Source organism: Scaptodrosophila lebanonensis, unplaced genomic scaffold, assembly GCF_003285725.1.
Source record: "Scaptodrosophila lebanonensis strain 11010-0011.00,11010-0021.00 unplaced genomic scaffold, SlebRS2 tig00001415-arrow-pilon, whole genome shotgun sequence".
NCBI classification, from domain to species: Eukaryota; Metazoa; Arthropoda; class Insecta; order Diptera; family Drosophilidae; genus Scaptodrosophila; species Scaptodrosophila lebanonensis.
In genome coordinates this window covers 672,519-697,686 of record NW_022060742.1, presented here as the reverse complement: position 1 = coordinate 697,686, position 25,168 = coordinate 672,519, and the positions used below count along the sequence as shown (strand labels likewise).

The 25,168-nt window shown below is 39.9% G+C and overlaps 2 protein-coding genes across 2 annotated transcripts; both read right to left on the bottom strand.

Moving 5' to 3' along the window:
* Positions 1-297: 297 nt before the first annotated feature.
* On the bottom strand, positions 298-9,772 carry LOC115632610. Its single transcript, XM_030529838.1, has 7 exons — positions 9,667-9,772; positions 9,444-9,599; positions 9,208-9,372; positions 7,675-7,830; positions 7,450-7,614; positions 7,144-7,297; positions 298-602 (listed from the first exon to the last, which is right to left on the bottom strand). The coding sequence occupies exons 1-7, from the start codon at positions 9,754-9,756 to the stop codon at positions 298-300; spliced, it is 1,191 nt and encodes a 396-aa protein (XP_030385698.1). The 5' UTR covers positions 9,757-9,772.
* Positions 9,773-9,890: 118 nt separating this feature from the next.
* LOC115633020 lies at positions 9,891-10,897 on the bottom strand. The gene is made up of 5 exons (XM_030530344.1): positions 10,719-10,897; positions 10,506-10,628; positions 10,280-10,447; positions 10,052-10,209; positions 9,891-9,983 (listed from the first exon to the last, which is right to left on the bottom strand). The coding sequence occupies exons 1-4, from the start codon at positions 10,761-10,763 to the stop codon at positions 10,054-10,056; spliced, it is 492 nt and encodes a 163-aa protein (XP_030386204.1). The 5' UTR covers positions 10,764-10,897; the 3' UTR covers positions 9,891-9,983; positions 10,052-10,053.
* Between the last annotated feature and the right edge of the window lie 14,271 nt (positions 10,898-25,168).

The following is a 25,168-nucleotide window of genomic DNA, read 5'->3' as shown; positions in this document are numbered from 1 at the left end:
ATCCTTGAACAAAAGTCGAATTATAATATTGTATGATAAAAATAAAAAGGAATGGTATGAGGAATGGTAAACGGACCTCCACAAAATTCTCTTAAAAATAACAGATATTCTGTGTCGCCATTTTTAAAATTTTCAATATTTCTTTCGTAATTGGCTGGGCTGATCCTAGACGTGTACATAGAGACCAGTTGGGAACCCTGTGTTTTTCCTGTGTGCATCCTTTTTTTGGACCATTGTTGTGTCGCATGTTGTCGGTATCGTCGTCATGATTGGCGCGTCAACAAACGACACCTTTGTTCATGGCGACATTTTCAGCATGAGCTGTGCTGCCATTGCATTGTTGGGCGGCCCTGTGACGACCACTGATATTATGTTATTATAGCAATTATAGTTACACGACTTGCGTTTTTCATTACAGGATGATGGTGGTGGCTGCAGCGGTGCCGGTGGCGGTTGCGGTGGCGGCAATTGTCCGTGGCATCTATGGCATTTTGGCGGCACCGCCGATGACAGCACAGCATGTTCGTTCAGATTTTCACTTAGCGATAAAGATGCAGAGTTGCGCATGCGCCGCGCGGATGCGTTCAAGTTCGCCGCCAGCACTGCAATTACAAACATTTTAATGCAATTAACACACCTGTGCAAAAGCTCCAGCGACAAGCGGGCTTATTTGCCTCGCATCGCCTCTCCTCGCCTCGCCAACGGGGCCTGGCATGCTGGCAATTTAAAACTTGCCGGCCCCAAAACTTCAAAGCCAAGCGACAGGCAGAGGTCCGTATGTGCGCGTGTGTCTGACTCCGAGTCCGAGTACGAGTACGAGCTGAAGTCGTTGTCGGTGTCAGTTTCGTTATGTTGAATTAGGTTTTGGTAGTCCCGGCCCACTAACTCAAACTGCTGCTGCTCTTTCCCAGCCAGTTGGACTTCCTTCTACGCTTCCCGGCGTTGTTATCAGTGCAAGAGATATGTCGTCGCCGCGCCTTTGTAGTTTACCGCGCTCAGTTTCTGGCTCGTTAGAGTTGGCGACACGTTGTCGGCATTGGCATTGGAGCGTTACCAGCTTCAGCTATAGCTACAGCTGTAGACTGTGCCGTGCGTGGCAGGATGGGAGGAGTCTTCAAAGTTCCCGTCAGTGTGCTCGCCAGGTGTTTGGCAAATCATTTTGCTTGCCAGCTTCGTCTTAATTTCGTTCTGCCTCATTGCTCCCAATTTGCAAAACTGATGGCCCGCTTTATGCAAATTGAAAGATGCACAAATCCTGCTGCAACTGTCGGATGATATCAAATGCAAGCCATAAGCCCACGGCACATTCCTTGCAATGCTGTCATGGGCTATAGTACTTATAGTTTCGGGCTGATCGCAACTAAAGCTCAGTGGCATGATCAGGCAGGCAAATTATTTGGCACTTGCATCATTTATTTACATTTTACAAGATGTGATTTTACTTTACCAATATGAACAAAAACTTTGGTGTATACTATTTAAAGGGATGCAATTTCTCGAAAGACTCCGCATGTCTGACCTATCTGCCTATCACCTCGACATGGACTTCAATTAAATCACGTTTTGTTCCGAGTTCTTATTTTAGAAAAAACAAAAGGGGTGGTGAAAGAAACAAAAGAATTTTAATGGTGTCTCATAATGGTGTCCCATAAATGTTCCCGACATTTGAAGAATTATAATACAAGTATGGTTGATAATAATCATTTACTGTCAAAGGCTGGTCTTCTAAAAATGTATACTAGTTATATGCTAAGATCTGAATAAAGTAACAGTATCTTCTCCTTCATTTGAATAAAAGGTGAAAAAGTAACAAGTAGAAGGACTGCCACGCCCCCCCCCCCCCCCCCCCCCCCAAAAAAAAAAGTATTCTTCATCAGTCTGCTTGTCCATATAGAGGCACAAAGTTTTGTACACAGATTCCCTGTGTATGTACGCAGTACGAGTTTGTTTTATTTGATTGAATATTAACCTATCTGGATGCTACCTAATAAACTCACTTATTAAATCTTTGCACTAAAACTTGTAGCAGGAGGTGCCTGTGCCTTAGTAAAACGTTGTCTAATATAAATTTGCATGAGTTACTCATGCTCATTTGTATTACTCATCCGTGGTCTATACATATTCTAAAGATCAACCTTGTTTTATTTGTAATTAGTTCATATTATTAATTTAAAACGTTAACAGGCTGATGTTAATTAATTGCCTGAGATCCATTCTCACCAAAATAATATTATACAAGCCATAAAATTAATGTCTATACTCTTGTATCAGCAGGTTTTATCTCAAGCTATAAATAACCTTTAGTCGTAGGTATTTTAAAATTCATTGTCTGATCTTTATACGAATATAGTCCAGTGACTTGTTAGGAAGTTAGGCATACCGCTCTTTATCTTTTTTAAAACACATACACTCTCCTATAATAAATGATATATTCTTGAGATTATAATTTGGCTGTTGACAGGAGGCTAACCAAAATGCAAGCTAACGTCTTGACGCAAGGCCTTCTCGATGTTGTTTTTGTTTTGAAATGAACTGCCAAAAATATCTACATAAAACAAACGCAAACAAAACGAAACGAATCGAAATGAGCCAATTATATTTTATGGAATGCATGTCTAGACAGTTCTACAGACCGAAAGTGTAAAAACCGGCACTGCGAAAAAACAAAATACAAAAACGAACTTAAATTATTGTACTGCTCAGTGCCCGAACTGCCTGGGGCCATTGACAAAGCTGCGAACGATGACACTACCCTAAAAACTAAACCTAGGGAAACTTTTCAGTTTTGGAAGGGTGACAGCAAACAAAAAAAATTATTGATTATTTGAAGCCTACAGCACAAATGTATACTGCCCAAGCGTTTGATGTCTGCAGCATTTAACGTATTGAGTCGATCCAAAAGCCATTTATCACCTTTTCCCAACTCGGTTTACTATAAACTGGGCTCATAACAAGTGCTTGCAGACCTTCGCTTCTTAATCTTCCAGCCGTAGGACTGTGCTCGATTTAGTTCTTCTCCACAGGCTAATAAATTGCAATCTATACTTGTCTGCCGCCTTAGGTCGAGGTAACTTTTGTGTGCCTTGTCGACTAACAAGAATTTGTTTTCCATCTTGTCTAGACGCATAATTGACTGCGCTTTGGCTTTGTGCTCTTACTCTCAAGAGAACTCCGTCTCGCTTTCTCCACTATACTCTATAAAATGTTTGTCTATAATCATTTCCGGGTAAATCTACATTGACTACTACATTTTCCCCCACCTCTTTTTTCTCTTTAAATAATCTAATTAGCTATTGCTTAAAATAAAGCTTTTGCTTTCCACTTACTACTATTTTTAGGTACCTTTTAGCATGTTGGGTCTACTACTATTTTTAGCATGTTGGGTCTAATAATGTGTCTGACCACAACCGAGTGGCACCCAATGAGTCGGAGACGTCAATTGTTGTTTATTTTGAGATTTTTTTTGATCTTAGCTTTTACTGATAGGTTGAAATTATAATCAATGTCTTTGTTGTAGATTTAAATAAATGAAATGTAACAGGCGTATGGCACATGATCACTTTTAAACAAAAATTCTAGTCTGCTGTTCAGAGTATCGCCAATTGTCTTTAGATAACTTTTCAATCGGATAATTATGTGCTTACGCTGCGATTTATGGCATTATTCCACAAGACTAGAAAATTTGCTTGATTCCGAAAAGAAGCGTGAAAAACCTAAAACTTAACATTGACAACATCTCTCTTCCATAAACAAGCGAAGTGTCTGGTCTACCGTTTTCACATCTTAGTGAAGCGCTTTAAGTATTTTCCCTTTCTGCTGGAAGTTCATTATTGAAATTTATTGCATCATTTCCTGCACCGCCTATGAAAGCTATCATTGCTATATACAAGTATATTGCCATTATATCGCCAAGTTTCTAGATCAGTGCAGCTTGTGAAAAGACTTGCCATAATTCACAGAGTGTCGATGAAAGTATCTGCTCATGTATTAAATATTTTGTAAGTAAGCAAACATCGTCTACTTGTATATAGTATTTATTTGCTTACTTACATGAATGTGCCAGCTACGCGCAATCATAAAAGCCAGCTACTGGGGCAGAATGTCAACATCTGATGATGGCTCCCCGGCATCAGGCAGAAGCAGTCAAATCGATTAGCTTCCGTTTCGATTCAGTTGGCTGGCCATTTGAATGAATGACTTCTCGCAGCCTTGAAAGCGCAAAACACCGAGCGCCAACCCACAAATTTGTTCACTAATTTCTATTCTAGGTCATTAGGGAAGCGGAGCCGTCAAGGTGAATTCGAACTCGGGCAGACCATTTAAGTAGCTAGCCCAGTGCGAACAACAAATACGCCTAATTTGATATTTATGTTATGCCCATGTGTTATGCCCCATCGTTTATTCGCAGTAGGAGCAGCAGTCGCAGCCGCAGCCGCAGTCGCAGTCGCAGCCGCAGTTTCCACTGCCCAGTCGCCACTCATTTAGGCAATGTGTGATATTTAGCCATTGGCATCGCATTTAAGCCGTTCGTGATTTTGATGAATTACTTATGAAGGCGAAGACCAGCAGCCATGAATTCATGGAAAATTCATATCGAATCACTTTTCGTGCACGCAACGGCAAAACAAGCATGGGGCAGACCCTTTGCATTTCCTGTCTGCGTCGATGCCACACGAAACCAAATTTCACGTCGGCGACGTGTCTAGACGCTAAATATTGTCATACATACATACTATATGTACGTATGTACATATTTATATGCATGCATATACTACATGTACTCGTATGTATATACATACAAGTATATGTGTAAGCATGTACGAATGACGTCTGTAGGCTTGCTTGTTACAAAACTTTCAGCCAATGTGTGAATAAAAGTTTTTCCGGTTGTGTGTGAAAATGTACATGGAACAAGAGACGAGGCAGCATCATTTGTGGAATAACAAGTCTAGAGCGCTCTGACGAAAGACTTTGTGAACTAATCAAACCAGCTAAGAGAATTCAAAGTTTCTGATGAGCTATGAGCAATACTTTCACATCCTGACAATTAGTCTATTTACATATAAAGTGCGGTATACTACTTGTATATGTCTGCAGAAACGCAAAGATGCAGATTATTTAAGTCCATGCTCTTGAATCGGCTTTAATGTTACCCACCAAATGACGTTGTTTATGGATCGAAACTATTTAAGTGCACTTCTCTGATTATACAAGTAAACCAAACTTTGATAAGGATATGTCGTCATCGTCAGTATAACTGTCAAACCCAATTGATTTAATTTTACAAGTAAACTTCGAAACTATCAAAAGTATCGTTAATTTCTCAAGAGTCAGCACAAAGTAAAGCCAGAGAGCTATTATTTTTGAAACTACACTATTAGCCCAACTCACTCAACCTAATATACATAATACAAGTAGGTATAATTGTTTTGTTCAATCGTAATATTTTCTTAAATAACAGACTTTTGACTCTAAAGGCGGTTTTTAATAATATTGTACATTTTTTCACACGCACTATTCAATTATCTTTTAAGTACAAGTGGCTGTACTTTTTATACCCTGTACCCAAAGGGTATATTAGTTTTGTGCGAGTGCACATGGAACACACAGAAGGAGGCTTGGTAGACCCCACAAAGTATATATATTCTTGATCAGCATGACAAGCCGAGTCGATATAGCCATATCCGTCTGTCCGTCTGTCTGTCTGTCTGTATGAACGCAAGGATCTCCGAAAGTATAAGAGCTAGAATAACCAAACTTGGTATACAGATTCTCCTGAGCCCGAGAAAGGACGAGTTTCTTCATTTTTTCTGATCCACCCCCCCACTCCCCCCTATTAACGGTAGTCACATTAAGTTAGTTATTATATAACCGTATACCAAGTCTCATTATGATAGAATGATCGGAAAGAAAGTTATAGCCATATAACCAGGCCCAATGCACACATACATACATATGTACAAGTACACAAACACGCATAAGGCACGATTCTGATGTAAATGTAAATGTATGTATGCATGCATGGAATATTGTATATTTAATTTAGTTAATTAATTAAATTAATTTAGTTAATTAATTAAATTAAAGTAATTAATTAATATTTACTTTTTTGTGGGGTGGTACAGGGTATTTAAGAGTTGAGCCTGCTCGACTTTAGCATTCCTTTCTTGTTATTATTTATCAGTTGTACAATTTGTTCTCTATGCGAGTATGCATTGCTAACAAAAACAGATTCTCACTCGATTCGGATGTCCAGCAAAACCCTAATAATTTCCACAAAAGATTTCAGTTCACGTATATTGTACGTGCAACGAATGTAATCGTATTTGCAATTATTACAAACCCGTTGGACAGATACAAACATATTATTTCGGCCAAAATTCGTTTTTCAAGTCCCCAATAAGAAACAAGGGAGAACGCTACAGTTGAGCAAGCCCGACAGTGAAATACCTCGTACCCACACTAGCTTCCGGCACTGAATTATATGGATCCATAGCAGGAGCAAAAGCAGTTTGTGGGCGTAGTACTAAAGTGAAATGGTTTCGCTAATAACTTTTCTTAGAATTGACCGATTTGGATTGAAACAAGAGTAGATATTTATATATAAATTATGCGTGCAAAGCTTTATGTTGCTTTTAAAATGTTGACAATATTGACGAATTTCTGTAGAGGGGAGAGGGAGGGAAAACTAAAAGAATAAAATAAACTCGTGTAGCTTAGGGACTAGGAGCGTCTATATAACAAGTTTGGTTAATGTGCACTCAACCGCTTCCGAAATCCAGGAGTTCATCCAGACGGACGGGCAGACAGACGGACAGTATGTTACATACTTTTCACAAACCTAATATACCCTATTTACTCTACCTGTACAGAGTATAAAAACATCGAATATTTGACGTAACGCAAGGTACAATCATCTGTGACATCATTTAATATAATTCGTAACAATAATTTAGACATACAAGTATGTATTGATAGTGGTTTCGGATGATTTCCATAAATAAATTTCCAACTCGATGACGATGATTTTAGAAATGGGTTTTTATTCGAGCCAAATCGCAAATGGGAACACTGTCTAAGACTTGAAGAACACATGTTTTTATAATATCGGCATCGTATGAATTTTGTGCCCAAATTATTTACTGCTTACTTTAAAATATATATTGACTCTGATGCGCTCTTTATTGTTTTGGTACCAAGTGGTGTATAGCACATAGTCGCCATCTATGAAAATCACAATATGAGAAAAAGTCCGTTGGATCTTGTCAGTCCACAATGTGGGAATAATTAAATCGTGCTGCAACAAGGAAAAAGCATAAGATGGAAGGTTTCTTTATACTCCGTACATTGTCCAACATTTCGAAGCTACATAAACTTCAGAAAAGTTACCCAAGCAACTGCTGCATCGGGCTTCTCCGACGAAAGCGTTCTATATTTTTTTATACTTACATCATAGGGACAGGTATGGTTCAAATTGGAATATTCTTTTAAAATTGTTAGAAATGTGTTCAGAAAGGCATTGCGTTGATTCTCCAAAAAGTAACACACATCAAAGGTAATTTCCGGCAAAAATGTTTTATAGCCATTATTGTTGCGCATTATTTTGAAAATAGCCTGCAATTACAAACAAACCAGTCTTAGGATCATCGAAAGGTCACACTTAAAAGTACCTACCGTCAAATTATTTATAGGTTTCTGTAATGGTTTAATATGAATGCTAATATATTTGTGGCTGCGATTCACGGCCTTAATAAAGCAGTGCTCGAATCGAGAAAAATCCGGGTCAGTGGAATTACATTTGAGGTTGGTAAATGTAAAATGACCCACGCACTACAATATATAGATTTATAGAGGTTTGTATGTTCATGAATATTCACTTTCATATGCGATATTTCATAGTTACCAATATGAAGGTAAGGCTGAGCACAAAAAGCCGACACTTGAGCATATTTTCAATTAACTATTCGATAATGTTTGTATGCAATGTAATTTATATATTATATGAAGTCTCTAGCTGTTATGGTCTCAACTAACTATTCGATAATATTTCAATATGCTTTTTATAGTGAATGTGATAGGGATGCGAATTATATATATTAACAAGTCGAAAAGGTCTGTTGCCCTGACTTTAAAATACTCTGCATGTATGGGATAATTATTTAAATTTACAAGAATTGACAAAATTGGAAAAAAAGTACAATAAAAATGTAATACAAAAATTGAGCGAATTTACCTCCATTGGGCTTTGAACTCTTGTGCGTAGTACAGAGTTCAGCCAAAGCAGAAACCACAGCAACAGCTGTTGGCAGATCTTGAACGTCCTTCAAAATGTACCCATCACGGTTGGTGTCTCTAGCTCTTATAGTCTCTGATGTCTAAGTGTTCATACAGACGCACAGACTGACAGACAGGGCTAAATCGACTCGTCTTGTCATTGTGATGAAGAATATGTGCTCTGCACTTTTTTCCCTTTTCCCAAACCTAATATACTTTTTACCTTTTATGTACAGAGTATAAAAATCAATTACCTCCACATAAATACATACAAAAGCAATTATTAGTGGATGTAATTTCATGGTGATCGCACGACTAATAACCTCTGAGAACCATATTTGTAGAAAAACACCATAATTTAAAACACATTTAAAATGAATTACAAATATGTGGAGAAATACTATATTTTGTTATGGAACCGCACACTTCGGCATTATACGTTAAGAATATAAATAGTTGAAGCCTATTTGTATCAGTGCGGTAGTTTTTACAACAAAACTTATTAATTTTGTTATTATACAACTAATTAGTGTTTAAGCATTCAACTTCCAAACCTGCTTTGTTTCTTTTAATTAACATCAAAATAGATTTTGCAAATTTCGATCGAAAAATTTTCAAAATAATTTTTCGATTATTTTTAACAAAGAACCCCATCTTAAGATGGTCCCAAGAAATGGGCTGTTTATCAAAAGGTTTCAAAAAGTGGCCTTCTCATTTTTTAGATATTTTAAAGTAAATATTTACGATTACACGCTTAACATTACGGATATACCAGGTGGTGAAGATGGCATACTCTCCGGTAACTAAGGAAATATATCGATCAAAAGTATTTTCGACACCAATAGTCCAAAGTTCATGAAATATTAGATCATGCTGCAAGAAAAACATTACAAATCTTTAGTTAAAAATACATATGTTAATAATTGTACTTACATCATAAGGACAGGAATGATTCATATTCGAATACTGTTTGTACAACATATAGAAGTGATTGAGTATGGGATTGCGTTGATTTTTCAGAAACTTACACACATCGTAGGTTATATCAAGAACAAATGGCTTATAGCCATTATCATTTCGCATTACCTTAAAATTGCTCTAAAACGAAACCAAAACGAATATAACGGCAAATACCATGTTGAAATAACCCTTATGTAGGTAGGACTTACTATAACATTGTCCACGGGGGTTTGCAAAAGCTTCATATGCATGTTGATGTACTTGTGGGTGCGGTTCACCGCCTTTATATAGCACTGATTAAATTCCAAAAAACTGTTATCGGTGGTATTGCATATAATGTTGGTAAAGCTGAGATGCCCCAAGCACTGAAAAAATATACATATTTCCTTAAAAATTGACTGTAAAGTCCGAGTAATGTACTTGTATTTTTACCATCGCCACTGCAGAGGTGAAGATCATAAGCCGATATATAAACATGTCTGCAGTTAGAACACGACTAATATCAATGCTGGAAAGCCACATCAACTGAATACTATTGGAACGTTGAAGTCGCGCGAGTCCGACTCTTGTATACACTATACCTGCTCCCTTGATTCACTTTTGATGAAACTTCAGATTACACTTTTTTACGCTTAATTTAGGACTAAAAATTGTGTGTTGAAAGTATTTTAGCAATTAAGAACTAAACTGAAACTTAAGTTCAGTTTAAAAATCGAAATTAAAAATCTTGATTGTATTTTGGAGCCATCCTAAATACAAAAGTGCACTTTAAAATATGATATAAAGTGAGAAAATATTTGGTAAATTATTTGTTTACTTTCAAAATATGCTGAAGTATATATTAACGGATGCACGCTTAATATTCTTCGAGTACCAGGTAGTATATAAGGCATACTCGCCACCAACCAAAGGCACAAAGCCTTCCAAAGTGTCTTCAAGGTATCGGGTCCATAGTTGAGGGAACAGGAGATCATGCTATATTAAATTTATAAATGTATACAAGTTTCGTTGTGAGCATTTAGAATTTAAAAACAAAATAACTTACGTCATAGGGGCAGGTATGATTCATATTTGAATACTTTTTATATAGTTTAAAGTAGAACTCTCTTATTATCTTATTTTTTTGATTGACCAGAAATCGACACGCGTCGATAGTAACATCTAGGAAAAACGGTTTAAACCCATTATTATTTCGCATCAGCTTGATATTGGCCTGCAAAAATACTATACTTATCTTTCAGTCGATTTCGAATAATATGGGCCAAACTTACGGTTACGTTGTCCACGGGCGTTTGATAGAGCTTAATATACAAAGTCATGAATTTGTCAGTGCGGTTCACGGCCTTTATATAACAGTCCTTAAATTCGCAGAAGCTATTATCCGTTGAGTTGCACTTGAGGTTTGTAAATGTGAGAAGGCTGTTACAACACTGCAACTATAAAGCTATTGTGGAATTTAACTTTTGCAGCAGTACGATACTCACCACTATAAATGCTATGCAGAGCACTACTAGTTGATATCTAAACATGTTTGGAAGGCTGGTTTGACTAATTTAGGTTCGGTATTTTCAGAGCTTGAAACCTAATCTCTCAGCCAGGTCATTAGTGAAATGCATGATGTTCCGACATAGGAGCAATTAAAAGACAATTTTTTTTGGTTCGCTGGATTTACCTGCCAAAATATGCTTTAAGTCAGGTCTTAACATTCCCCATCTATATACCAATAGAAACAAATGCGTACCTAGTTGCTAGTAACTAACTAAGTCATTACTAGACTTTACAGGCATACCCTTTTACCCAACGCTGGGCATAAATTATTATAAGATAGTAATTCAGTACTGAACTGTAAAGTTCAAATCAAAGAAAGACAATAATCTACATACATAAATACAAAATGTTGACTGTACTTTGTGTAATAGCCTTATAGACCTTAAAAGTCTTATTGTATTCTAAACTTCCGTTACTAGCGTTTGACATGTTTTTCTTTATTTCGGTATGTGTTGTTGTTTTTATTCATTTCGTACTGTGTGCGCGCCTCCAAAGCCAAAGAGCCCAAAACGATAGCCACTTTTGAAGGCCGGCAAACTCGGCGCGTTAAATTAATGTGCCTCACGACCGGCAGGGTCGAACGAAATGAAATAATTCTGGTTGTGGCCAGGAGGAAAACGACGCGGCCAAAACGCAAGGCAACGAGAAAAAGGAAAGCAACAACACAACTGCAGACAAAAAGAATGTTATTGGCCTTCACTTAACGCTCATAAATTTGTCTGCTGTGAAATCTGCGAAACAAAAAAAAATACAATAAAACAACTGCATCGATGGAGATGGAGATTTCAAGACGAAGACAAAATATTGTTTATACGGCACGCTTCCGCAGCCGTAAACAGGTCTGATGTCTAGACCAACCCGTCGCTCAACCCGCTCGCTCCTCCATGCGTGTGTGTGGGTGTTAATGGTTGTACGCAATGTGGACTTAGAGGTGCATTTGGGTTTTGGCTGGATTCGCCGAGTGGAGTTGGAAGTTGGAGTTGGCGTTAAAAATTGCTATTAAATTACCATGTAACATGTCCATAAGTTGCAGCCACCTGTGCGCCGCATTAACCCGTCATTGCCCAATGGGTAGAGTTGCGTAGAGTCCACCCTTTTCTTGTTACAAATTGCGAAATTGCCTGCGGCTATATACTTAGATATATGTACATTCCATGGCCCTGGCACTGGCCATGGCCCTGGCCCTGGCCACGTTGTACTTTACGCATAAATCTGATTAAAAGTTGCAGTTAATGAACTTATGCCGAACCAGTGCGGACGCCAGTGCGAGCCCTCTGTACTGACCCCGGCGAGTTGCCGGCGCAAAAAATAAAACTGGATATCTTGCCTTCCAGCCTCAAACTTGCAACTTTGTCTTCAGCAATTTCTACTTCCACTTGGCTGCATTTTGGCTCTGTCTGCAGCGTTCCTTATAACATCATTGGATGTCTGCCGCACTCTAAAAATAGCCAGCCAGCCTGCCAGCCTGCCCAGCCACATGTTGGTCAAGTTGTTAAACTGTCTGGCAGGCACCAGGAAAGGTGATTGCTGCAATCAGGGGCGGCCTTCGCTTGGGAACTTTAAGGCAAATCGCGGCCAGATGGGTTATACACAGGCGCTGTAACGCTTTTTTCCGTTTCTACAAAGTTGCACAGCATTGTATTTTTGTATTGGACGCACTCAAAAGATCCCCACCAAAGCGATGCAAGGCCTACAAACTCCAACCACCATCACCATCTTTTTAATAAATGCGAACGTGATCGCGTTTCGTGCGTCATTGCATGCCCAGACACACTCACACACACACACACACACACACACACACGTACACGCACAAAGAGTCACAAGGCGTTGCACCTTAGCAAAGGTGCATTGATCGTTCGTTGATCGTGCGTTGTCTGGGCAACATGTCCGCAGCAGCGACGACAACGTCGCTGACTACAACGACAACGACAACGACACGACTGCGACCGTGTTGTTCAGTTTGACTTTTTTATTTTAATGTGAAATTGAAAAAATGTTGCTTTTTATGCGACACAGGCAAAAGCTTTTATTTGTGTTAATGGCGCGCGTGCGTTCAGCCAAAAATAAAAAGTGCGTTCGTTGAACGCAATTTTCGTGGCTTGAGTGCTTAAACACTGCAAGGGCAGGGGACACAGGGTGACTCACAAACAAAGGGACAAACAGTTAAAGGACTAGCCATTATGGCTACGACAAAAAATAAAACAGCAAAATAGTTTTTTTTAAGAAACTGCTTTTTAACTACAAATATTGGATAGTAATTTTCATTTACAAGCTATTAAAGTCTGTTTATTCTAAGATCAGTTTAGTCTAAGGTAAAGATATATAAAATCATAGATTCTGCCGATAGTGCAGTTCTAATCAAAACGTATACGTAATTTAAAAGGGACCTCAACTGATAGTTGCTGTGACTATACGTTATTATATATACATATATACACAGTGGCTTGAATGGTTGTTGGGTGGCTTGTGAACGCCACAAACACTGCAAGGGCAGGGGACACAGGGTGACTCACAAACAAAGGGACAAACAGTTAAACGACTAGCCACTATGGCTACACCAAAAAATAAAACAGCAAAATAGTTTTTTTTAAGAAACTGCTTTTTAACTACAAATATTGGATGGTAATTTTGAGTTACAAGCTATTAATAGTCCGTTTATTCTAAGATCAGTTTAGTCTAAGGTAAAGATATATAAAATCATAGATTCTGCCGATAGTGCAGTTCTAATCAAAACGTATACGTAATTTAAAAGGGACCTCAACTGATAGTTGCTGTGACTATACGTTATTATATATACATATATACACAGTGGCTTGAATGGTTGTTGGGTGGCTTGTGAACGCCACAAACACTGCATGGGCAGGGGACACAGGGTGACTCACAAACAAAGGGACAAACAGTTAAACAACTAGCCATTATGGCTACGACAAAAAAAAAAAAACAGCAAAATAGTTGTTTTTAAGAAACTGCTTTTTTACTACAAATACTTGATGGTAATTTTGAGTTACAAGCTATTAAAGTCTGTTTATTCTAAGATCAGTTTAGTCTAAGGTAAAGACATATAAAATCATAGATTCTGCCGATAGTGCAGTTCTAATCAAAGCAGATAGTTGCTGTGGCTATACGTTATTATATATGTATATACATATCTACATATTTTGACATTCTTCGAAACAATCTAGTTTGATGCGTCAGTGACGCAGTCACTTGAAAATATCTAAATGCGATTTGGTTGTCGATAGCCGAGCTTTAATCGAAATACAAGTAAGTGGTTTTCATTTGCTTGGCAGTCACTCGTACCAAATTGTCTTTTAATGCATTTGCCATGCACGAGTCGAACTTTGTACTGGACGGGTCTAAGCGGGAGGGGAAAGGACGGGACGCACGCGCGCATTTACTGCCCGAATGCAAGGCGTAACAAATGCGACACGTGCGAGCAAATTGCACGCTATCCAGTCAACCAGTCAGCCATTCAGACATTCAGACATTGGCACTTTCGGACACTCAGTCAGCCACACAAACGAGCAAAGAAATAAACAACCACGCTCGCATATGAGCTGCAAAGGGCTGATCCACTCCCGCTGCCTGCCTCTCTTACTCTCCCCAGCTTTGTTTGCTCATCAGACGGCGAGACTGGGACTTAAATTGCATGTATATTGGTTACTAGCCTTACGGGTACATAACTAAATGCATACAAGTACAACTCTGCTGATGACTGACGGACTGTCGCATTGATATTCTGAATCTGACTCTGACTCTGATTCTAATTCAGGCTGGTGTAGCCAAAGTGCAACTCAATTGTGCTATATATTTGTTGTTCATAAAGTTTAACGTTTCCTTTCTATACCCTGTACCCAAAGGGCAAAAGGGTCTAGTTTAGTGTGAAAAGGAAAGAAACTTATACCCACATCTGTATATATAGTCACACATACATAAAGTCACAAAGTTTCTCTTGTTTTATTAATTTTGACAGTAATTACATTTTGTGATAACCCTGACAATTTGTAATCATGCTTCTGTCATGATAATTGCGGCGTCGATTCGAGCCAAGTGCCCACTCAATGAACGAACTGACATTGTGGGATTCCTGCTAGCTCGTTGAGCCCCGTTTTATTAGTTTAAATTATAAAAAAGTTGTATTTAAGAAAAATTTTAAAACAAATTTGTTTGTGTTTTTGTGGGAGTAGGTACAGGGTATTCAAAAGTTGACTCGACTCTAACATTCTCTCTCTCTCTCTCTCTCGCTCTCTCTCTCTCTTGCTTTACATATAGTAAATTTTTTCGTCATACAGACCTCGTCTAATGAATGAGTTTGGCGCGGCATTTATGGCGCAATAATGTGACTGATTGCACTGAACGAGTTTTATGTATTCACACTATACATACTAGTATATGTATAGAAGTATATAGTGCATTCATACAAACACACTCGTGAGTAGCTGCATACATTGATGTGCACTTGAAGTGCACAATGTTGACTCGGGGGACGGAGGCTGGCGAATGACAGACACAGTCGACGATTTGCCGATGTAAACATTGTCTGCGGCATTTACAACTCAGTCAGGCGGACGAGACGGGCCGGGAGCGTTTCCCGCTCACACACAATGTTGATAATAATAAACCAATAAAATTAATACAAATTGCAATTGTTGCCCACGACACACTTCGCTCTCAACATACACACACACACACACCTCTGTATTTTTATATATATATATATAGAAGTATATGTACATTTATTTACCAATTGCGTCCATGCGCCGCTTCCATGTGCAGTTCTCCGGCTGTCTCTTTATGCATACTATATATTCCTATTTATTTGATACATGTCTGCGGCGCGTGTTTGTTTTGTTTGCCGTCATTGTCATTGTTGTTGCTTGGGCGCCCTTTTAAAGTAAACTACTTATATCCAATCAGACGTCTGCTATCATGTCTGGAAGCAGAACGCCACTTGCCTTCAGACAACCAGCTGCAATCTTTAATTATATTGCTAATTTCATATCACGCTATAATGTTTGTTTATATTAATTTCTTTTGCTTGACTTTCATATAATTGCTGGAAATGAGGGCAGTGGTGATATTTTTATCAAGATGTCAAAAATCTAATTAAGTAAATTAACAATACGTACAAGGAAAAGAGTTTATAGTTTACTTCTCATTTGTGTTCTTTGGAAGTTTGTTATTATTTTAACACGAGCCCGCACAGCTTTTTCTATGCAATCTCATTTGAATAATCCACAAGATGTCAAAATACATCGCCACGCTTAAAAAATTATTAGCATACTATACTATAAAATTCATCTTTCAAAAAACGTCACAGCTCTGGTTAAACAGATTGGGACTCCCGATAGCCAGAAATGTGATATATGATTGTACAAACTTTGGAACTTAGAGGCGATGGCTTAAGTGTCTATTAGCAAGTTCTAATAGCAAGAATAATAGAGCAGCTTCATTTAAGAGCAGCTTCAACTAATTGCGTCTTACGTTCTTTTATTCAGACTCTTATGTATTGCCTAGCACTTGAAGAGTTTTTGGTGTGCATTGGGAAAATAAAGAATTCCTCTTTTCTTTGATAAACATACATATAGTACATTAAATTATTTGATCAGTATTGCACAGCTTTCATTTCGCGCCTTTCCTGTTGAGTCACTTCATTCAACTTTTCGCCGGAGGCGAACTTCTCACCTAGAAAGAACTCGAGGTAGGGTTAATTAAAGAAGCTTTTACGCGTTTGCTTTAAATTTTACGCATAACAAAAAAAGGAGGATAAATTGTGACGCTCGTGAGACTCATTTACTTATGCCACAAAATCCGGCGGTATATCTAATTTGAATTTTTTTTTTTTGCGAAAAAAAGCTTTAAAATGTTAACTCAAACAATATTTAATAAATGCGCATAAATGTCTAAGCTGTCGTCAAACACATTTACTGGCATATTAAATAAATAAAGAGGAGGTAGCGCACACATACAATCACCCAAAGAACCACACACACACACCTACACGCGCGAGCTACTTACATTGCCTAAACTGAGGCGCCCAAATCCGGCGTCGCATTAGACGCACTGCTTCTTTCCCATTCGCATGTGTGTGTGTGTGTGTTTGTGTGTGTGTGTGTGCTTTTTCTCATCTACTTCCGTTGCGTCGAGCCGCCCATATCAACGTCATGAGGCAGACACCGGGCCCAACACCCACACACGCAGACTCTCTCGCTTCCAATCCCACCCTCCCCGCCGGGGGGCCAGCACGTTGCGGCATTGCGTATACGCCACTTAGCCCCAACGAGAACATGTGCGTCGGCGAGTGCCAAATTGTGAGAGCCTGTCCCTGTGCGTGTGCGTGTTCGTGTGCGTGTTCGTGTGCGTGTTCGTGTGCGTGTGTGAGGGAATGTGGGTGAGCGTTTCGGCTTTGTCCTTGAGCCGGCATTGCGTCGCTTATTTTGTTTGCTGCTATCGTTGTTGTTGTTGTTGTTGTTGTTGCTGCACTCTCCAACTTTATCAGACGCATTATTTGGGGCGTCGGGGACTTGCCGCTGCTCTGCTCCTTCTACTCTTGCCGTTGTTGTTATTGTTACTGTTGTTGTTGTTCGTATGAGTAGAGTAGTAGAGAGTTTGAAACGCATATCCTGCGCCGGTTGCCATCGCTGCTGTTGTTAATAGTAGTTGCTGCTGCTGCTGCTGCTGCTGTTGTTGTAATATTCTGCTGTTTTGTGGCCTAAGCTTTTATTTTATTGTTGTCGTCGTTGCTAATCTCACACTCAATGTGTCTGCTAAACATGAACTACATATTGTCCCCCCGTCTACCGCTTCTGTCCGCACGGCGTAATGTTTGCTCTGCCCGGCATCGTTGTTGAGTCATTTGCGCCCACACACCCACCCTCCCCACGCACTCCTTGTAATCCAATGTAATTTTGTGGAAATTCCATGGAAAATAAGGTAGGTTTTTGCACGCTACTTGCCGCATGTCGACTGTATTTATTGGTATTGAATTCTCAATTTGATCATTATATAAAAACAAGTCAGTGGGGTCCGGAATAATAATAGTGTACTGGACTTCAAGTAGAAACAAGCATTAGCATCTAAGTGGAGCTGTGTGGAGCCACAGGAAATGCTTCAACTAAAAGTTATCTTTTTTTTAATTTCTATCTTTTAGCTGTGATTTAATTATAATTTGTAAAGCTTAAAAAGTTCCATTGGAAAAAAGTATACCATATGACCAGTGGAATAACGTGTTTAATTTTTTATATTTCATCAAATATAAGTTGTTTTTAGATTTTCTTTTTCCTAATTTTTGAGACTTGTTACATAATATCTTTCTTTTTGGGATTTTGGGGAGTTGGGCCTAACGAAATAGCCTAAATGGCTAAGAGAGGACCAAAGTCATATGCTAAATTAAAGAATATATATTATATAGCACATAGACATATGAATACTGCTATGTTATTATCTTAAAGAATGTTCGCAAGATGCGAAAAGTGATTCAGGGATAAGATAAGAAAACTTGAAGAGCATTGGCCAAGTCTTGCTCGCTTAAGCATTTGGCTGCTTATAACAAATGCTTTCTGCCTGGCCGCCTATCCACGGCCATAGCATATTTGCTTGGCGTATCTTGAAGGTTAAATATATGTAAACATACCTTTGTATCCCCCGAGTATTATGCAGCCAACTGTTGTCTACACAAACTAAGGCAGACACATACATACGGACAAGCATAGCGGCCTGTCTGCAATGCTGCCTCTGTTTATCAGAATATATATAAGTAGTATAGGTATATACGTATGTATGTGCGGGCGTGTGTGTGCCTGCCAGTTTGTCTGGCAGTTTTTGACTTGTTTGCAAAATGGCGTACAAGATATTTATGCATATTAAAACAATTTGCTTATTATGCCTGAATAATTGAGCGAGTGAACGGAAAAATGCCAGAGAATACATTAAAATCGAGATGAGGGTGGTGGTGCTGTTGGCTGCGACGGCGGCGGAGGCGGTGGCGGCGGCGCAACAACAAGACATCCACAGTACGGCTACGTAATATTTGAAGTGCATGACGTTTGACAACGACGAGTTTGACGGCGCTGGCCACGACTGCGGCGACATCGAAGCGCAAACTTCAACAAAGCGTTAATTAATACGCGCAAATGTTTGCGCTTCGTCTGGCAATGAAAAAAGTTAAGCGAGACAAGCAGCGAAACAAACACAGAACTGAAAAGCCCAGAACGGGGCAGAGGCGAAAAATGCGAGAGCAAAAAAAGCAGAAAAAAAACACACACACACACAAGTAGTCTCGTCATAAGTCAAATAAAAAGCGCAACGATGTCGACTGCGCGGCAGTTAGACAGTCTAGTCAGTGAAAAGCACAAGCCTTTGTCGCCCAGATAAGCAGGCGCACCAGCCCGCACTGAGAGAAAAAACATCATTAACATATCGCTAAGAGAATCATCGTCCCCATTTACTAAAGTCCTAATCTAAAATTCGTAATATTCTAAAGTAATATAATAATGTTTGTTTGAATTATTTGTTTATAAACTATATACTTACGTGTGTTTAATATTTTAAGTACGATTCAGATGCATTGGCAATGCAGAGCAATTTTATCCGTTCAATATTTTTTTAAATATTACAGTGTTTCTTGTTTTCTGTTTCTTCGTTTAACATTCGATTGAAAAGTTTTACCATTTTGCTTGGAACAAAATATCCTTTCAACAGTTTTGACAAGAAATTGTCAATTCAGCAGTCAATCGGGCAAATAGTTGTTTTAGTAGTACTCGTTTGTAAAATTATAGTAAATACGGAAAATTGTTTTGTAGCTTAAAACTATAATTTAGAAGAGAATTTATAGCTTTTGATCCCAGTAACAGATATTACAATTTGTGCAAGCTTTTCGCTTAAGCAAACAAATTGTGTCCTTTTTGAACAGATTGAACAATTTCTTCTAGACAGGCAGCTTCCACTTCAATAAGCACGAAACGGGATAGCTTTTGTGAATTCAATTCACAACTGTGTCAAAGCTTGAAGTGATTTGGAAAACTTGATTGATTTGAGCTTTTTATTGCAATATTATTTTCGTTTAACTCTGGTACATTAGAAAGTTATAGAAAGTTATCAATAAATTAACCAAAATTAAATGAAAAATATAATGCAATTGATGCAAACTTATTCATATGTTCCATTTATAAAATGCAATACAAGAGCTCAAATCGGATCTAACGTTTATTGACGTTGGGAAAACGTTAACGATTTGTTTTTGATTTCTTAGAGTGTACAGCCAGATAGACATGAGTGGAAATGGCTAGAGATAGTAGGTAACTAGTCAGCAGTTAGAACAAGCGGAAGTACAGTCACGCCTCTGGGCCTAAGGCAATGCACACTTGCAGCTAATTTTATTGTTAGCATTAATCAGTCGCCCCTCAGTTCCCCCTCAGTCTCTCCCTCTATTTGTGTGCCTGTCTGTGCGCCCTTTTGTTGGTTGCTGCTGCAGACAGTTAAACGACCGAAATGCATGACCAGACGCAGCCATTTTTAATGCCCGCCAAAAGTTGCCTGAGACAGGGACTATGGGGGAGAGCAGCCAACAGACAACAGACACTGGCTGTCAGGCAGAGACAGACACAAATGCAGAGACAGACGCAGAGACAGAGACGGGCAATCATCAATTTCTCAGTGTCGCATTAGTTTTCATTAATTTGAGCGGCGCGCGGCCATATGAAACGCGCAGATGGACCAGCGACCACGCCAGACAATTGCAACATGCAACAGTAACAGCAACATGTTGCTCTTGAAGCATTATTGATGCGTTTAACGAACGGCAGCGACAGCCACAACAAAAACAACCACAACTATCACAACGTACTGTTGTTGCTCCTGTTGATGCGAATGTGAATTTGGAGTTGGCTGGCTCATCAGTCGGCTGGTTGAGCCGGCAGCTGGACTGTCAGAGCGCAGACAAACTCATAAATAAGCGCGCGTTGGGACAGCTCTAAAAAAAAGTAGTAAGCAAGCAGAGTTGCCAACGTTGAGTAGTTCTAGTGATGAAGAAGAGAGTGGCAACTCACTTTACAGAGCTCTGACTCATTTGGATGCCGCAACGATGCTCAATATAATACTCTTTCTCAGTCGATCCCTATATGCATTTGTTATGCAAACCCGTCCTTTGCCATTTTTGTTGAAAACTGTACTCGAAACATGTAATACTTCTCTGGGTCTAAGAAAGAGTCTTTGAAAATGGAAGCCCAGGAATACTGCAGAGCGTCATACCATTGGTTGTTAAATGGAATTTGAATTTGAAATGGAAACGATCTCCACCTTGCGAGCCCTTCGGCTCTGTCGCATTGCCTGTCGAGATTTGTGATTATAACCGGCTTGAGGGACAGCTTTCATAATCAGCCTATATCCGACGCTGGCCAGACCATTTATTTCTTTTCCACTTCTTCCGTAATCCAAGAGTATTAAGAACTTCCTACAATTGTGAAAGCTCGCTCAAAACTTGCAGTGATTGTAATTGATTTTCCTATTTCATGCAAATGTCGACTGTAATTTTATGCTTCAATGTTGGGTCGAATTTCGCAAAACCACTGAATTTTGAGTAACGCAATAAGGCTTGGGCACAACAACATTTGAAATTGGAATGTCAATGCAAAGGGTAGGCTTATTGGAAAATTACTTTTCAAACTCCTTCAAACTTGTAAAATGGGACAGACTTGTGTGCAAATTCTTTAAATATCTGAAGAACACAACTACTGATGTTGTGTGGCAAACGAATGAATGATTTAATCAACTAAGTTGTAATTTTGCATTCCATTGTAGAAGCTCCGTCTTCATTTTGTTTCATTAAATTGGGTATTTAGTCAAAATATGCCATTACGAGAGCACTAAATTATTCTGAAACGCGTAGTGCGGCTGCCTGTTTACTTCAAGTTTATCTCAACATTTTTGTTCATATTTCCGGACACCATTCCCAGAAAGAAGTAGAAGGTGGAGAAGGTGGAGAATCCAGCCACGGTTGTTGCCAATTTACCTGTGACATTTTCATTATGTCAGAGCGCCGCAAAAGCAGTCAGGAAAAGTAAAGAACACAATGAAGCGCCGGTCCCTGCCGGTCCCCGAGTCCACGCAACGCGTCAAACCTACAATGGCAACAAAAAGTGTTTGTAATTCATTTTAACTTGGGACCGTGCTTCGTGGCTCCCCACAGCTGTAACTGTGGCCCTTCCTTTTCGGCCGAGCGCGCATCCTTTACGAAATATGCGTAATAATAATGTGGCCAACGACAACCCTTGCCCCCAACTGTCTGTCTGTCTGTATGTCTGTCTGCCTGCCTGCCAGCTTGCCAGCCTTCCAACCTGCCAAACAGACTCTCGAAGCAGGGGCAAATGGAGGCTTTTATAAAAGTCAGACCACTGTCAGACAGACGTCCGGACTCCGGACTGCTGCCATCTAAAACTTATTCATGGCTATAGCTGCTATGAGTTTTGAGCGCTGCTCTTTGGACCCACTGTCTTCCCTCTGCGGCCATGGCTATGGCTGTGGCTATGGCTGTGGCTATGGCTATGGCTGCTGCTTCTTCTTCTTCTATGGCAAAACCCAACAAGAACAACAAGCGGGCAAGGCTGAAATGCCAAAAATAAAATTGTTGCCTCTAAAGAAGCAAAGCCAAAAAAAGCAAAATTTTCGTAAATTTCATTTTACGAGTACGATGAGGACGAACGACGTCGCCGTCGCCGTTGCCGTCGCCGTCGCTGTCTGTCAGGTGGGGTATGGGTAGGGGTTTTGGGCGGGTTTGGTGCGGGGTAGGTTGGGAGACGAAGGTGCAGTGTCGGGCCCAATTGCGACTGCGACTGCTACTGCGGCTGCGGCTGCGACCGCGACTGGACTCGTTCGTTTTTCAAGGTTAAGCACACACATACATGCACACATGTACACACATACACTCGTGCGCCAAATGCCAGACGAAAAGCCAGACGGAGTGCGTCGGGGGCGCGCGAATGCGACGGCAGTGGTGGTTGGTCGACATCGTCAACAGCCGACGAGTGGGAGTGCATTTCAGCTTACGCTTCACTTAATTTTCGGGCTATAAATGTGCGGCTGTGCATACATGTGTGTGTGTGTGTGTGTGTGTGTGCATTTGCTTGAGGGTGCAATATTTTGACTGACGCCCATCCCACTCCATCGCCCGCTCCCTCTGCCGCTCTTCATGTTGGCGGCAGAGACGGCGAGGCGACCACGACATGGCATGCTTTTAAGTGCCTGTGGCAATGCGAGCGTTTCGTCACTGCATGTGTTTGCCAATGTTGTCGCTAGAGCGCGCTAATGTAAGCGTCAGACATGGGCTGTCCTGGGCAGGACACAAGAATGCCAAGGACAAATTTCAGCTCAAACGAGACTCGCATTCAAGCATCAGTGAATTAGGTATATGTACATAGTTATATCCTTGCTGCAATACTGGTACAAGAAAGTTATCAAACACAGAGTATCCGTAGCATCGATCGACCCTATCAAAGTTATAAAAAATAATGTGGCTCGGGTTTCTTAAATAAGCTATGTTTTGTTTTTTCAATCTAATTCTTCATTGCCATTATTCATCATTTCGGTTATTTGTATTCTATTTATGCATTTATAAACCTTACCCTACACTACTTTTAAGTTATTACGCTTTTTTTCATTCAATTTATATAATTTTAATTACAAATTAACAATTTACTTTCATATACTTTCATATACTTTCTTCATATCAGAAGACATATTTTTATTTAAGACTCCATTGTGGTTGAATATTGACAGGATTGGTGAAAACAACAATCTGAAATCGATCTAAAAGACACATTTTTTCATTAGTTAATAAATATATGCCGATTAAGTCTTCAAATCAGTCTTCAGTCTTTTAGATTTGATACTTTATTTGCGCTTCACATTCATCTTTTTCTCCACTGTGCGGGATCATCTAAAAAACTGAACTCGTCGCTTGCTGTTGCTGTTGCTTCTTTTGGCACGATTGTTCGTACCCGGGCGACTTGCACAACGGCTTTAAAAGGGCCAGCAACAACAATGCAGAATCAGCAATAATAGACGCCGTAACTGTCGCCGGTGCAGACATTTTAAAAGCGATGGCGACGGCGACGGCAACAACAGTTAAAGTCATAAACTTTATTTTGTGTTGCCTGCACAAAGGCGCACATCGAGGACAACCCGCCTGCCGGAGGATGGGAGCGAGACCCTCCATGCGCTTTCGTCTGTTGCACATGCGACGTCATATATAGTGCTACACGTGTATCCATCTATATAAGTATATTTGAAATATATTTGTGTGGCTGTGTGCGTGTGTGTCGGCACTTGAGTCAACCGAACGAACGAATGCGAACCTCATGCGCTTTGCAATTCAAAAGCAGACATTTTGGGTTTGAGTGCATTTTGTCTGACTGTGCAGGTTCTGCAGAGGCTTTTATGTCTATGTATGTATGTATGTATTATTGTATAATCAAAAGCTTTGATTGCGTTTGTGCGGGAGCAGGTGTAGATGTGGGTGTGGGTGTGGGCTGAGAGCTCCAGACAATAATGGGTTACCCATTGGCACTTGCATTGCCACCTGTGTAAAAACTTTCGCCCCGCTCTGATTAACTGCTCATTACACGCAACTACACACACACTCACATACACACAGTCAGACAGATAAAAATGTGCGGTATTGGAGAGGGAGGAGACCCCAAAATCTCAACAGGTTGCCCGAATGTGTGCAATTAAAAATTCATATAAATTTCTAACTTCCAACTTATTCAATAATTCATAATTCACTTTTTGCGACCTTGGTCAAACCCTTTTGGGCTGGGCATGCCAAATATATTTTGCCTCCATGTCTGCTACCCCTTTTCGCAAGGGGTAGTTAATATTGTGATTAATTTGTTCGCGCCGACAAGCGACCGAAAAATATACATATACAAGTACTCGTATATACGCTGAAGTAAATGAAACGACGGCCAGACGCATTTTCCAAATCAAATTTTCAAAACCAAAATGGCAAAGCGGGCGGCCTTGTTAGGCTAGACAGCGTCTGTGGGGCTGGGCTGGGTCGGGTTGTGTTGGGTTGAGTTGGGTTGGGTTGGGTTGGGTTGGGGTAGGTATGTCGTTCGGCCGAAACAACCCTCCACGGCGAGAAAGCGATGAACACGACGATATTGCTGACCAAAAGTTTGACATTGAAATTTTTTGCTTGACAATTTTGTTGCTAAGCTGTCTGGTGGAGAGGTGTGGGTGTGCGATGTACATAAAAGGCGGGTGTAGACTGCAGACAGCAGACAGCTGTTGGCCAACTGGGCAGTCAAAATGCATAAATTGGCTCTGAACATCGCAACAGTTGCAAAGGATGAAGTCTGAGGTGTTGTCGCTAAAGTTTTAGGAG